This window comes from Artibeus jamaicensis, unplaced genomic scaffold (genome assembly GCF_021234435.1).
Source record: "Artibeus jamaicensis isolate MK-2021 breed Jamaican fruit bat unplaced genomic scaffold, CSHL_Jam_final contig_548, whole genome shotgun sequence".
NCBI classification, from domain to species: domain Eukaryota; kingdom Metazoa; phylum Chordata; class Mammalia; order Chiroptera; family Phyllostomidae; genus Artibeus; species Artibeus jamaicensis.
Genome location: NW_026521883.1, coordinates 22,399,245 through 22,412,310, shown reverse-complemented (window position 1 = coordinate 22,412,310; position 13,066 = coordinate 22,399,245). Strand labels below are relative to the sequence as shown.

Below are 13,066 nucleotides of genomic sequence, written 5' to 3'. Positions count from 1 at the left end.
ACTGCACAGAGAGGGAAGCTGGCTGAGCCCCACTGTCACTGCCCCACCACCAACAAACGGCAGGACTTTCTCCAGAAAGTCCTGACTTCTTAACCGGTGTTCTGGGAACTGTCTAGGTAATTTTTTAAGTGTGTCTCTTAATTAGGCATTTTAATTAAAACATTAAAATTGTTGTCATGTAATACTGACAAGTTGGGAGGAGGACTCCTTTGCTATAAAATTTAGCCTTGAAAATAATTTCCCTACCACTTCCTCCCATTCATAGAAAACACAGAATAACAACCCGGGAGCCGTGAGAACAAGGGGGCCCTGCACACGCTTCAGGCTGGCTCAGTGGAAGGCGGCAACGACTTCTCGGAATCACTGCCTTTTGTCTGGCTCTCTGATAGCTGTTCCGCTTGGCAGTGCGGACAAACACCACAGAAAGAAATTAAGCCTAAATAAGGCCTGAAAAGAAATAGCTTTATCTAATTCCAAATCATGCTATTTTTTTTTTAATGAGAGACTTTTCTATGGAGTTTAAGGGTTGTTTTCCTCAAAGAGGGCAGTTCAACCTTCTATGACGTACTGCTTTGCAAAGCGAGTTTCTGTCATTGAGATGTATCCATGCCTCTGCTTTTCATTTTTCCCCTGGTACAAGAAGAAAGTTCCAAAATATCCCCAACTTTTCAAGTGACACTTTCAAATCATTATACAAAGAATAAATCAAAATTTACGTCTGCAGGACCATGGCTTTGCCTTTGTCTATTAAGGTTCACTACTTTATAATTTTAAAGAATATATCACTGAAATTCCTAATAAAATATGAGCTTTTTCACTGGACTTTAGGGAAAATATGATCCCTAAGAGCTAATGCATAGCTATTCCAATTTTTTTTTTTCAATCTGGATAAAGTTTGTCCCCAAACCTGAAAGCCTTCCCCTTTGGTCTGGCTGAGGGTCCTGCATCATTGAAGGTTGGCAATGTCTCTGAGGGGAAGGCAGGCAAGAAGGCAAAGTTTCTCCAGGGACATGGAGAGAAATGGGCCCATTTCAGGAACTGCACCATTAGAACATTCTTTATTTCCTGAGGAAGTAAATATCCCAATGTACTGTCTACTTATAAAGCTCTTATGAAACAATTCGGACAGAAGAAAGTGCTGCCAGGGAAACATGGAAGGAAAGATGGAGAGGATTTCTTTTCATGTGCCCCACAGAATTCACTTCCCACACATTTCGAGTATCAATATCTACACTCATGTTTCCTTATGAAATACAGGCGTACATGTAGGTATTGCTGTTCAAGAGTACCTTTAAAAAAATGTTGTACTAACAAATATATTTAACATTTAAATGCTATGTCTCATCAACCTCCAGATCCCACAGTTAAATTAAGTAAACCAACAGAGATTTAATACACAACTACTCTCTTCACAGCACTGGGCTTGGTATTCATGACCCAGGAAGGAGGAGGAGGCGGAGCTTTTGTTTTCTGGTCTATGGGAAGCACCGTAGCCTGGCTGCAAGACTCGGAGAGAAGTCGGCATTTTATCGGCCCCAAACTAGACCTGGATTAACCATGTTCCTAATTCCCATAGCGTGAGGTCTAACAGGCCAAATTTACTCTGTAGAGGAATTACTGAAAAAATACATATCACATATATTTACATGTATTCATATTTGTGTACATGTTCATGTTTATGTGAATATATATACTGCGTCTTTAAATGAATAGGTCATTAGTTTTTCACTTGATGAAGAAAATATTTTTAAGGAAACTTAAAAATATTATAACTTGTTTATAAGTCTTCCCAAAAGCCATGAGAGCAGATTGATTTTAGGCCATTTTATTACGATATAAGCATTTGAACCCAAGAATCGATTAATATACATTTAAAAAGGTGAATATGCTCATTCCTTACCTGTTAGTAAATATCATTAAAAACCATCATCCCCAAAGACAAGGACTGGGTCATCCAATTATTCTCAAGCGTAATACAATGCAAGAACAACAAGAATTCATTAGAGGAACAAAAGTACTAAAATAGCTGATGTAATCCATCAAGTAAATGACAAAGACCAAATGTCTAATGCATCATTGAGTGTCATATAGAAATGTGTTTGGGGTCCAGGCGCCAGAGGTGGTGATGTCAGCGAAGTGACATGGAAATTGATGGGCTTTGGTGGAAGGATTCAGGAAGGAATAAGCCTTCAGCTTGACCTTGAAAGAAAAGGAACCAATCTAGAAAAGGGAGCTCTGGCTCCAAGAATATCAAATACTCCCAGTTCTTGTAAGTAGTACACCCAAGGGCTGGTAAGAATCAGACAGCACACATGCCAACTACACTAACCCATTCAGAATTAGGAATTTATCAGTACTTAATGAGATAATTCAGCTTGCCTTGGTGATACTTTAGAGTATTAAAGAACCAAACCCCAGAGAATAGGTGTTTCCTATTGCCCTAATTTATGGTCAAATGCATCCTCTTAGGAACACAAAAAGTGAGTTCCTCTGATGAAGATCTTCCTTCAAATCCTTTAGACATATGGACAAATATTCATCTACAGATGAGAATCATATATGGATTTAAAATACCTATCTAGAATACAAAGAGGTTGCCATAGCAATGACAAATGACTTTTAAAATAACTGTCAAAATCGGAATCCAGCCCTTTAGGATGAGGATGTTAAAGGAGTTGAAGGAGAAAGGTGTGTGTGGGCGGGGGGTGCAGTGGGGGGAGCGATAAAATTAATTGATTTGAATGTGCTGGGTTAAACAAAGTACAGTTACCTTCCTGTAGGATCCCCAAGGGCTAATGTGCTAGTGCCTCTCCAAGAATAGGACACGGTATAGAGTTTCCAAAATGCTATTGACCACGGAAACTTCATTTCATGGAATCCCCATAGGTCTAATGTTCTCCAAAAAGTACATCATCTGGGCCACAAAGTTTCACATATCTGTTCGGTGTACATGCGTAAACCAAAGCAGCAGACTCTCCAGAGTTCAGAACTCCCAGAGAACGTAAACACTGCACTTCTCGAGGACTCCCAATTGAGCATGTAAAACTGAGGAGCGTCTGCAGACTGCTATCCAGGATTCAGCCAAAGCAGTTTCAGAGATAGACCAGTCCACCCACTAATTTATATAGGCAAAAGGGAATTTTTTACATCCCCACACTCTGTACAGGTATTGTGCTGAAGCACAGTTCAGTAGGACAGAAGGGCACCCCAGAGAGGTCTGAAATATGCCCTTCGTTCTCTGAAACAAGCAAGAGGACACCACGCTTCCCTTCCTGCCCTTGGGGGAGGGCTGGCAGGGCAAGGGCCTCCTGAGGGCGGCTGTGGCTCCCCTACCGCAGTCAGTGCCAGCCTCTGTGCCTCCGCACTCTCTTTTCCCCCCACCTGTACCTTCCCTCCTCCACTCTGTCCAGTTAAATCTCCACCATGTTTAGTTATTTTATTATTTCCTATATGCATTTCTATCTTTCAGAAAATGATTTGAAGACACTGATGACAAAAACCATGTCATTCTTCTTGGTTTCATCACAGTGTCTAGCTCAGCACCAAGCCTTTATGAATATTTGCTATCATTGTTGTATCTAAATAACATGACTGCAGAAGATTTTCCTTATCACCTGCATTTGAACAGAATTCCACTTGGGTATCCTGAGAAATTAGATTCTAATTCTGAGGTCTCTACGGGTTTTTTATTATTATTATTGGTTTATTTTTAAATATCAACACAGGTTCTGATTCTCTAAGATGTTGCCTTCTTCAAAGTTGAGAAGCAGCAGGGAAAAGGAAAATTGGAGACTTCACTGAGACCTCAGGTGATGTGGTGATGTCACTAGAAGCCAAGATTTAGGTCTGTGCTGTCCAAGAGCCTCACACGGCTATCATTTAGCGCAAACTAAGATGCGCCGTAACACATGCACTGGCGTAATACATACACTGGAGTTCAGAAGCTTGGCATGGATGAAAGAATGCAAAGCATCTCATTACTAATTCTCAACACTGAGGAGCAATCAAAATAAAACTTGGATATATTGGGTTAAATAAAAGATATTGCTCAAATCAATTTTAGCTGTTTCCCTTTGTGTTTTCATGTGGCGACCAGATAAATTAAAATTATTTATGTGGCTCACATTACATTTCTGTTGGTCAAGGCTGTTCTCGTGTTTTGAGCACCCAAGACCAAAAAGTGGTCCAAATAGTAAATATGGCTACAAACTTATAAAAACTAGTTTCACTTTTTTAAGTTCCTAGACAATTAAGTTGAAAACAAATTGTCTTTGAAGTTGAAACCATGATACTAAATCTTTGACCAAGTTTAATAGCTATATTAAATTCTTTGATAATAAAAGAGGATGTTAAAATAGATACTTCCATTGAGGCACCAAGAAAACAGATACCACATTCTAAATCCAGTGTGATGTTATGATCAGAATTTGCAAAGGAGGGGATGACAATGTGATCACAGACCTCTTAAAACCTCATGTGTACTGACAGTATGAAGGTGCTGGAGGTAGGAAGAGGTGGAAATAGGGTCATGTGGACAAGAGCTGAGCTATCATTGGCTCTCCCTGAGGAACTGGGGGAAGACATGATGACAATGAGTCATTGAAGGCCAGGGGGTGGGGGTTCCCAGGAGACTGCTCGGACTATGTGATATGTATCCGCTGCAGTTTGGACGCCCCTGGGGACTGTCTAATGGTGGAAACCAGCTGGCCAGATGCTCAAACATGGTACAAGGGAGAGGCTGCTACTGTCCAAGCTGGTTTGTATTCCAGCAATATATTGTGGCAAAAAAAAAAAAATGCACGTGTTTTCGGCCAACTAGTTGTGTGGTACTGCAAGGGAAAGCTGATGTGGAGTGGGCTTAGATCCTTTACCACTGGAGGAAAGAAACCGCGAACAACCGATGAGAACTTAGGCATCTTTGCTCACATTATCCCACGAGGGAGAAATTCTGAAAGCAACCAAAAAATGCCATCTACCAGCAGAGGAATAACTGCGTGGGCTAAGAGGGACAGAGCGTGGGAGACGGACACTGAACTGCTTCACAACAGCATCCCACCAGTCCTGTGGATTCGCACCAGGTACGTGCAGCCCCGAGAGGCTTGGTAGCATATGTTCCCTATGTGCATACAGTTACTCAACCACAAAAACTGAATGTCTGGGTCAACAGATGTATTTCCTGGAACTATTCTAGGAAAATCAAGTTTATTCAATGATCCACCAACTGCCAAATGTTGCAATTTAGATGCGTGGTAACATTTAGGGCATTCTGTCTCTGCTATCTGCACATTGGTATTAAGTTTCCATTTAACTAAATACAAAAAGTGAGGCTCACAGAGGGCCTGCACATACTTTAGTAAAAACAGTTTACAGCTTGTTACCTTCAGGAGAAAAAGTTGCCCAGTTCACAGAGCTCTGCCAACCAAAGGCACACCGAGAATGGGACTTGGCCTGTGGCACTTACTCTGGGCACTTTAATAATGGCCACCTAAAATGTAAAATCATGTCAAAGCAGTGTCAGAAATGCAGCTCTGTAAAACTTACTTGCAGAGAAAGAGAGAGGAATCTACATTTCATTAATGCCTCGGGGGGAGGCCCGAGGGGGGGAGTTGTGAGAAAATCAGTTCCTGATTCCAGGAGGCATTCTGTGCCTCGCTCCGTGAGAAGGTCATGCCTCTACTTTCTTTTTATGAGATAAATGGATCTGAAATGGACTACCTGGTTATTACGTATTTGGATCATTGTATGTTAGTCTTCTCCATTCATGAGAGACGATGAAGCTTTCCCGGACTCACGAAAGAAATGCCTACTGACAGTTAAAGAACTGTTTTTTGAAAGTTGTTCAATAAAACAGAGATCTTTTAAAAGATCTCTGCAAAGTCATCACTTTTCATCATCAGAGAACCTAAGTTACAATTTTTTTAAAGTTTCTTAAATACCAACTCTACATATGAGAATAAAAAAATTTTTAAATACATAAATAAACCTTGTCCAGCTCCATTAGCACTGGAACTCCATAAAGATGGCAAATATGAAGAAGACAGACTTAGGTCCCCTTCCATTGTTCTGCTTCTTTGAAGAGTGAGAATTATCACAATACTTCTGTTTTTATTCTACATTTGCCCCATTGTTCTTTTTCTTAAAGCCATCAGTTCCACGATGCTTTCCCCTCTACTATATCAACTAATAGCCAGCAAACTACCCAGCAGACTTTCTTGATTTGGCAAAAATCCAAATATCGTCTTCACAGTTTAGACTTGGGTGGAAATTTAACACTGAACAAATGAATTGGAATTTTGAAGAATCCGTGTCCACGCTTACACTCAGATGGCACATGGTGAACATCCCCAGATGGAGTCACGAGAGAAAACTTTTTGTTATTAGCATTTATGCATCCTAAAGGCTTCATCGTCTGGTTCACATAAAGTCTGACATGAAAACATTAATCCAATTCCATGTGCTGTTAGAGTCATGCGAGACGATGCTTCTCACTGCTTTCTAGTCTAAATTGGCGTTTGACCCCAAACTGAAGTGTTTGACTATCCACTGCAGTTAGTAGAACTGGCACTGTTTTAGGTTGTTTCTAAAAACACAAATGCCTCCCACAAAGAGAATTAAAAAGGTCATTTACTCATTTGAGTGTATTACTGACTCTGTAAAGGTAATCCCAAAAATACGGTTCCAAATAGGGTTCAAACAGTTGTAATATCGTAGACAAACTATATAACCTTCCATGGTAGCTGCAATAAGTGGCAATATTCATGTTGTATGTCTACATTTAAGAATGTCAGTTCAGGCCTTTACACGCCATTTACAAGCACTGAGAACAAACAGGAATCGCTCTCTTGCCAGGAGCGGGTAGTTAATCTTTAAAACATCGAAATCAATCAAACAAAACCCTGCATTAGATGCACCCAAGCAACAGTGAAGATTCCCTTCCCTTGGTTTTTGAAATAACTTAAAAGCAACTTAGCTCAACTCTACCAGAGATTAAAAAATCCCCTACCTAGCCAAATTTCTTGGGGGGCTTTTTAAAAATCTGTTACTTCCACTTTAAAACTCACAGTTCTAGGTTTCTTCTACTTGTTCAGAAAACTCTCTGCAGTTACTATGACCCCTTCCCAGTGAAATGCAAGGATAGCACAGTGATTCCACATACAGGCTTATGAGCCAAACTGGCAGGGTCCAGCCTTTGGTTGTGCACTATTTATAAGCTGTCTGACCTTGAACAAGCTATCTGACCTCCCTCTGCCCCTGTTTACACCTCTATAAAGTGTGACTCATTATAGGACTTTCCTCATAAAGTTGTTGCAAATCACCAAAGCGGAGAGTTCAGCACACTGCCTGACACAGCCCAAGTATCCAGTACACATCACCTGTTACTACATCAAAGGGCCTCTTTGAGGTTTTTATTCTTTCTTGACCCTTTGAAGAGTCGAACAATTGCCAAGCTATTTCTTGAACCCCTTCTTGCCTTTAGTCTCTTTAGCTCAGCACGCTCCTGGTTCCCTTGGTTCTCTCTCTGTTTTCCCAATGTCCTTCTTTTATTCTCTTCTTCCCCAAGCTTATCCATCATTATCCCTCCCCATCTCCAAGTTCAGGTCTATCTCCCTCATTCTCCCTTTTTTCATTACCTTGAGATGTCTCATCCACACACATCATGCACTATGTAAGAGAATTTAACAAGATTTTAAATGGTCTGCATTCTGAAGCAAGATGGCAAGAGAAAGTGTGATTCCGCATAGTCTTGTTGATAGTAACTATGGTAATACACAACTAGCTTGTGTTGCCATTACCAAAACAGGCACTGAACTCATTTAAATACTAACAACGAATGCTAACCTAATGCACCCCTGAGTTTAGGCAATGAACAGTTTTACTGGTCGCACAAGGCCCAAGCAGAAAGAAGATAAAAATGGTCTGTGGATAGTGGGGAAAGGAGGGAGCAGTCAGGAACACTGTACGTGTAAATTTATAGAAAATAATTATAAGAGGAAGAGCAATGGAAGAAACTTAGGGTATAAAAGGAAACACAAGAGATTCAATCTTCAATAGGAAACATGGCAGGCAGTGGGAAACTCAAGGGCTAAGAAGCAAGGGCTAACAAGCAAGCTAAATACATTAAGTAGGCAGGACGTATCTATCATAATAGAAAGTGGTGGAGACTGTGGCAAACTGAAGAATGTAACTAAAGGTATAGACATTCACTTTGTAAAAAGTAAACACGGCAAGCCAAACAAGTCATGAGCCTTTGCTTTTCTTCCTCTGAGGGTAGTAAGATAGGAAATAATGTTATTGTCACCCAGCCTTTGCTTTTCTTCCTCTGAGGGTAGTAAGATAGGAAATAATGTTATTGTCACCTAGTAAGATAGGAAATGTTATTGTCACCTGCCTGATGAGACTGATTAGCCAAGAAATTTTCTAAGTATACTTATTTTACTGGCTAAAAGCTGCAAGTAAGACAAATTTATTTCATAACTTGATTGTATTTGTTGAATGAAAATTATAAGGAATTATAATTCATAATTCAAGCTTGGATTCACTACTCATCTCCATCACAAACCAAACCACTGTGTTTGTGGATTAACATTCATTTATTGGCTTAAAGGGAGCCAGATCTGGCCAGTATCATCCCCAAAGGGTATTCTACACTTGTATCAGCTCTTTGAGATAATCACAGGTATATCCAAGATTTCTCAAGAACAAAGCTGCTTATTCTGAGCAGTACCAGTAACTGACATTTTAAGTGTTGCTTTCCATGTGCATTACAACATGGCAGGAAGTTGCCTGTTGGTTACTTGTTTGTTTGTTTCTTGCCATTCAGTTTGGGTCAAAACACACCTTCTTTGCTGCATCCTTGCCAACAGAAAAATGATAGTCTTGTGGCCCTAAAATATCATAGTTGTGAAAGATGGGGCTGAATTCAATTAGGCATCAAGACTGTAAGCACCTCCAAAGCAAAACGAATGAAAAATATCCAGGACTGTCACAAGTGAGCAAACAGCAACTACTCCCAGGAGATTCTCATTCATATCCGATCGTCCTATCTCCAGATTCTCTGGTACTTAAAGGTTAAGTCCAGTTCAAGCCACATTTGGCCAGGTACTATTATGCATCAGGCATTGAGCTCAGTGCAGGAGTTGGAATGATGAAACCACAGATGCCATGGAGGGGAGTTGGAATGATGAAACCGCAGATGCCATGGAGGGGCTTCCTCTCCTCTAGGGCAGAAGCCCAGAAACACCCCTGCTGTTTTAGCACCATGTGGCACGTCCTATAAAAAGGGGTGTGGAGACAGCGCCAAGGAAGAATGCAGAAGGAGCACCAGGAAATAAGAAAGCCTTCCAAAAGTTCATTTTTAAAAATGAAAAGTCACCTCTCAATTAAAACATACTACAACTAGCCTAGGGAGTTAACATAATAAACTAGTCAAGGTGATAAACAAGGCAATCAGCGTACTAACTGACCATCCGAAGCCACACTGAACCCCTTCCCTACGCTTTTGGATGTATTTGTCCTGACTCAGTCCTACATTTTTATTAATGACTCTTGAAATCACAAACACACATTTGGGTAAAAGGATATATTGCCTCTAATTCTTTAAAGAAGTAATCAAATGACTCTCACAAGAGCAGAAAACAGTGGAGATTCTATAACGAGAAATACGATTTTAGAAAACCCAAAAGACTCCCCTCACCCATGTGCTGAAGAAACTGTACTTATGTATCACCTCTGCCGTTGAAGGTCTGGGACTGTTCATGGGTGGAACGGGCAGAAGGTGAAGATTAGAGAGAGCCTGCTTCCTGTTCCCCCACCTCAACTACTGCAAACACCTGAAAACTTGCCATTTAGGGATCAATTTTATTTAGACGCTGTGAAGATTCTACAGGACCAACATATATTTATACCTCAGCGCAAATTTCAGAAGGGAAGCATTTAAAGACATTCCAGAAGGTGAAGAAACCCTTGAGTAATATGCTAGTTTTAACTAGTTTAGTAACTTAACCCATTCATATCATTTCTTCATTTTGGTCAAAAATCAAGTCTTCAAAGAAATAACCATGGAAGCATTTAAATACCATGCCTTCTTTATTTTTTATTGTGTTATCATCAATATCTAAACTGTGGGCATCAATATCCTTTGCAGCAAATTATTAATCACTTCATTAGATGTAAAATAGCCTATAATTTCATCTAATTGGTGATTTTTCTAAAACAAATTGAACCTAGTATTGTCTTGAAATTATTTTCACACATCATGTCTCAAGGTATACATTAATAATTTTAATCTAAACCATTTAAATCTTACAGCATCTTCACTGAGTAAATAATAAGGCCACAGACTGATACTACCTAATGGAAATATTTGTCTTTATTACTCTGGACACCATTAGCTCCAAGTTAATAAAAATGCATCTGTGTGAGCTGTAAAGAGAAACAGTTTTAAGAAAGAACTCCAACATGATCGAAAGGACTGCAAGTGCAGTGTAAAGGCCAAGAGTCCATGGTGCATCCATCACACATCAGTACCACACAGACGCAATGATCATAGTAATTGACCTAGAGTTACTTGCTAAAATATGTACTGCTGCTTTATCATCAAATAACTGAATTTAAACAAACTTATAAAATTAAAAACAGAATAATTCCTCACATACCACCTTCTGCTCTTTGTTTTTAAATAACATAGATTCACCATCTACTACTGAATCTTTACTTTCCATCTCAGAATAAAAAGGTCCTTGTATAACATTGTGTAAAAGCAATGATCACAATTTAAAAGGTGTATGAGTATTTTTCAATGAATAATTTTCGTGAGTATTTTTGCAGTTTTGTGTGAAACGAACCTTCTAAGCCTTCACTATAAAATGAGGAACGATGAGTAAACAGCTGAGAAAGTGGAGACGAGACGATCGGAAAAGCCCTACCTCTGAGGGCGGGGCGGACACCCACACACACTGCGTACTCTGCACATCTCAGGGTCGTATTGCATTTCTAGGCAGAACATTTGTTTTAATTGGGAGCAGCAGTAAGCACTAGACTCAAACACAGAAAATCCACATTCAGATTAAAGCGTGTTATCATGTGGGCTCCCTTCTCAAATGCCAGAGGGAGGGCAGGGGCACGTCTCGGGAGGCCGCAGCCAGAGCCGGACGAGCCGCACCGGTGGCAGCAGCCGCTGCTCCGTATTTCTACCGGGAATTTTGAATGCGGAGCCTGTGTGCCACCACGGCCTCCAATGGGTCCTAACAGATCTTTAGTATGTTTTTCTTCACTCTAAAGTTTTCCCTTTCCATACAGATGTTTTGTTTGGAGCCATTTCTCTAATTGACTAGGATAATAACGAGCTCAATCATTACCCTTATGGAAAAGTCTCCTTCTTTTATCTTGATGCCAACAGGTACTTGTGCACATGCTCACTACTGAGTCCCAGAGTCCACTGGAAAGAACTACTGGATAACACACATAGATTTAAGACCACTGTCTTGTCATCCTGGGAACCTTCCCAGTGACAATTCAGACAGCCCCTCAAAGTTCAGCAAAAGTCCTGAAGTAGCCGCACGAACCCAACGAGGCTCTGCACCAATAACAGCCTCAGCCTCCGGAACCTCTCTGCACTGATTCATTCGTGAAACTCACCTCTTTCGCACTGGGGTCCAGTAAAGCCATACGTGCATGCACATCGGTTTGGAGCCACGCACCTGCCTCCGTTGAGACAGCCACTTTCACAGACAGCTGTAAAACAAGGAGGGAGAAGCTGAGCACCTTTCCCTGTGAGGGGATGCTGCTGAAATAACATGAACAGTCCCCTAAAAGGATGTAAAAAATCTAAATAACCACCCTGGTATGTGTTTCCAACAGTTACCCTACAGTCCCAGCTCCTCCAAAGTCCCTCCAAGACTCTTAAAGTAACACCGCCTGGAATAGGTGGGTCTGCATCTGTGTTCTCACTGACAATTTCAATCCGGGAAGCATATGAGCAATGCTTTCAGTTCTGCATCTAAAGTGGTGGTTTATGAAGGGCGTCCCTGAACTCACAGATACAGGGAACACTGTGATGGCTGCCGGATGGGAGAGGAACTGAGGGGATGGCTGAAAGCAGGGAAGGGATTAAAACACAGGAATTGCGAACTACAGAAACAGTCATGGGGATGTGAAGTGCAGCCTGGGGAGCACAGTCGATCACACTGCACAACTCCGTGTGGGGTGAGACAGGTCCTGGACTTGTCCTGGGAATCACTTCGTAAGTTATGCAAATGTGTAATCATTGTTGTACTTGAAACTAATACAATACTGTAAGTCAACTGTAACTGGAAAAAATCTTTAATCTTTTAAAAAAGACATAACTGAATGGAAACTGTATATTAGCAAGCTGAGTCTTTTGTTTAAGATTTATGTTTAATTTCCAGAAGGGAAGCTTTGGACCCTCTGCTGTCACCCTACAGAAAGATGACATGTTAAAGTCACACAGGAGTTGTTTACTGACCATCATTTGTTGTTTACTAGCAGTCGTTTACTGACAAAACAACAATACTGACATTCAGAAATGTACACACCATCCTGGAGACCCAATGAGGGTTATAACAGAATCTATGGAAACTATTGGTGAAATAAGTCCAGAGATGCTTGAGAGACATTTTTACATGTCAAAGATGCATAAAGTAGGAACTGAAAGCCCACACCTGGAACAGCTCTCTCTCTCTACAATTTCCTGCAACACCTTCACGCATGGCTTCACCCTTGGCATCATTTTCCATAGGTGGTAGGTTCTTCCCCATCAAATGTGCCAGTCCCACCTGCTCTTCAAAGCCCAGCTCAAATCTCACTCCTCCATGAGACTTCCCTAATACCTCCATTTAAGTTCATTCCTCCTTCATACAGCCCCATGCATTTTGCTGATACCCACGTGGCAGTCACGCAGTTGAGCCACTCAGATATCCCTCCAAGAGAAGCCACTCTAAGGAGCTTGGTTGGCCAACAGCCTCCAGCTGCAATACCTGCTGTGTGTTAGGCTTTGGGCTAAACTCTCTTGGGGACACCAAAGGGAGTAGAGGAGATGCATAGCAGC

At 40.9% G+C, this 13,066-nt stretch overlaps 1 protein-coding gene across 1 annotated transcript in view; it reads right to left on the bottom strand.

Moving 5' to 3' along the window:
• Nucleotides 1-13,066, bottom strand: part of FBN1 (fibrillin 1) — a 228,301-nt gene that overhangs the window by 166,807 nt on the left and 48,428 nt on the right. The window contains exon 5 of the mRNA XM_037156471.2: nucleotides 11,638-11,733. Within this exon, the coding sequence (XP_037012366.2) occupies nucleotides 11,638-11,733 (96 nt within the window). The remainder of the gene's footprint in view (nucleotides 1-11,637; nucleotides 11,734-13,066) is intronic.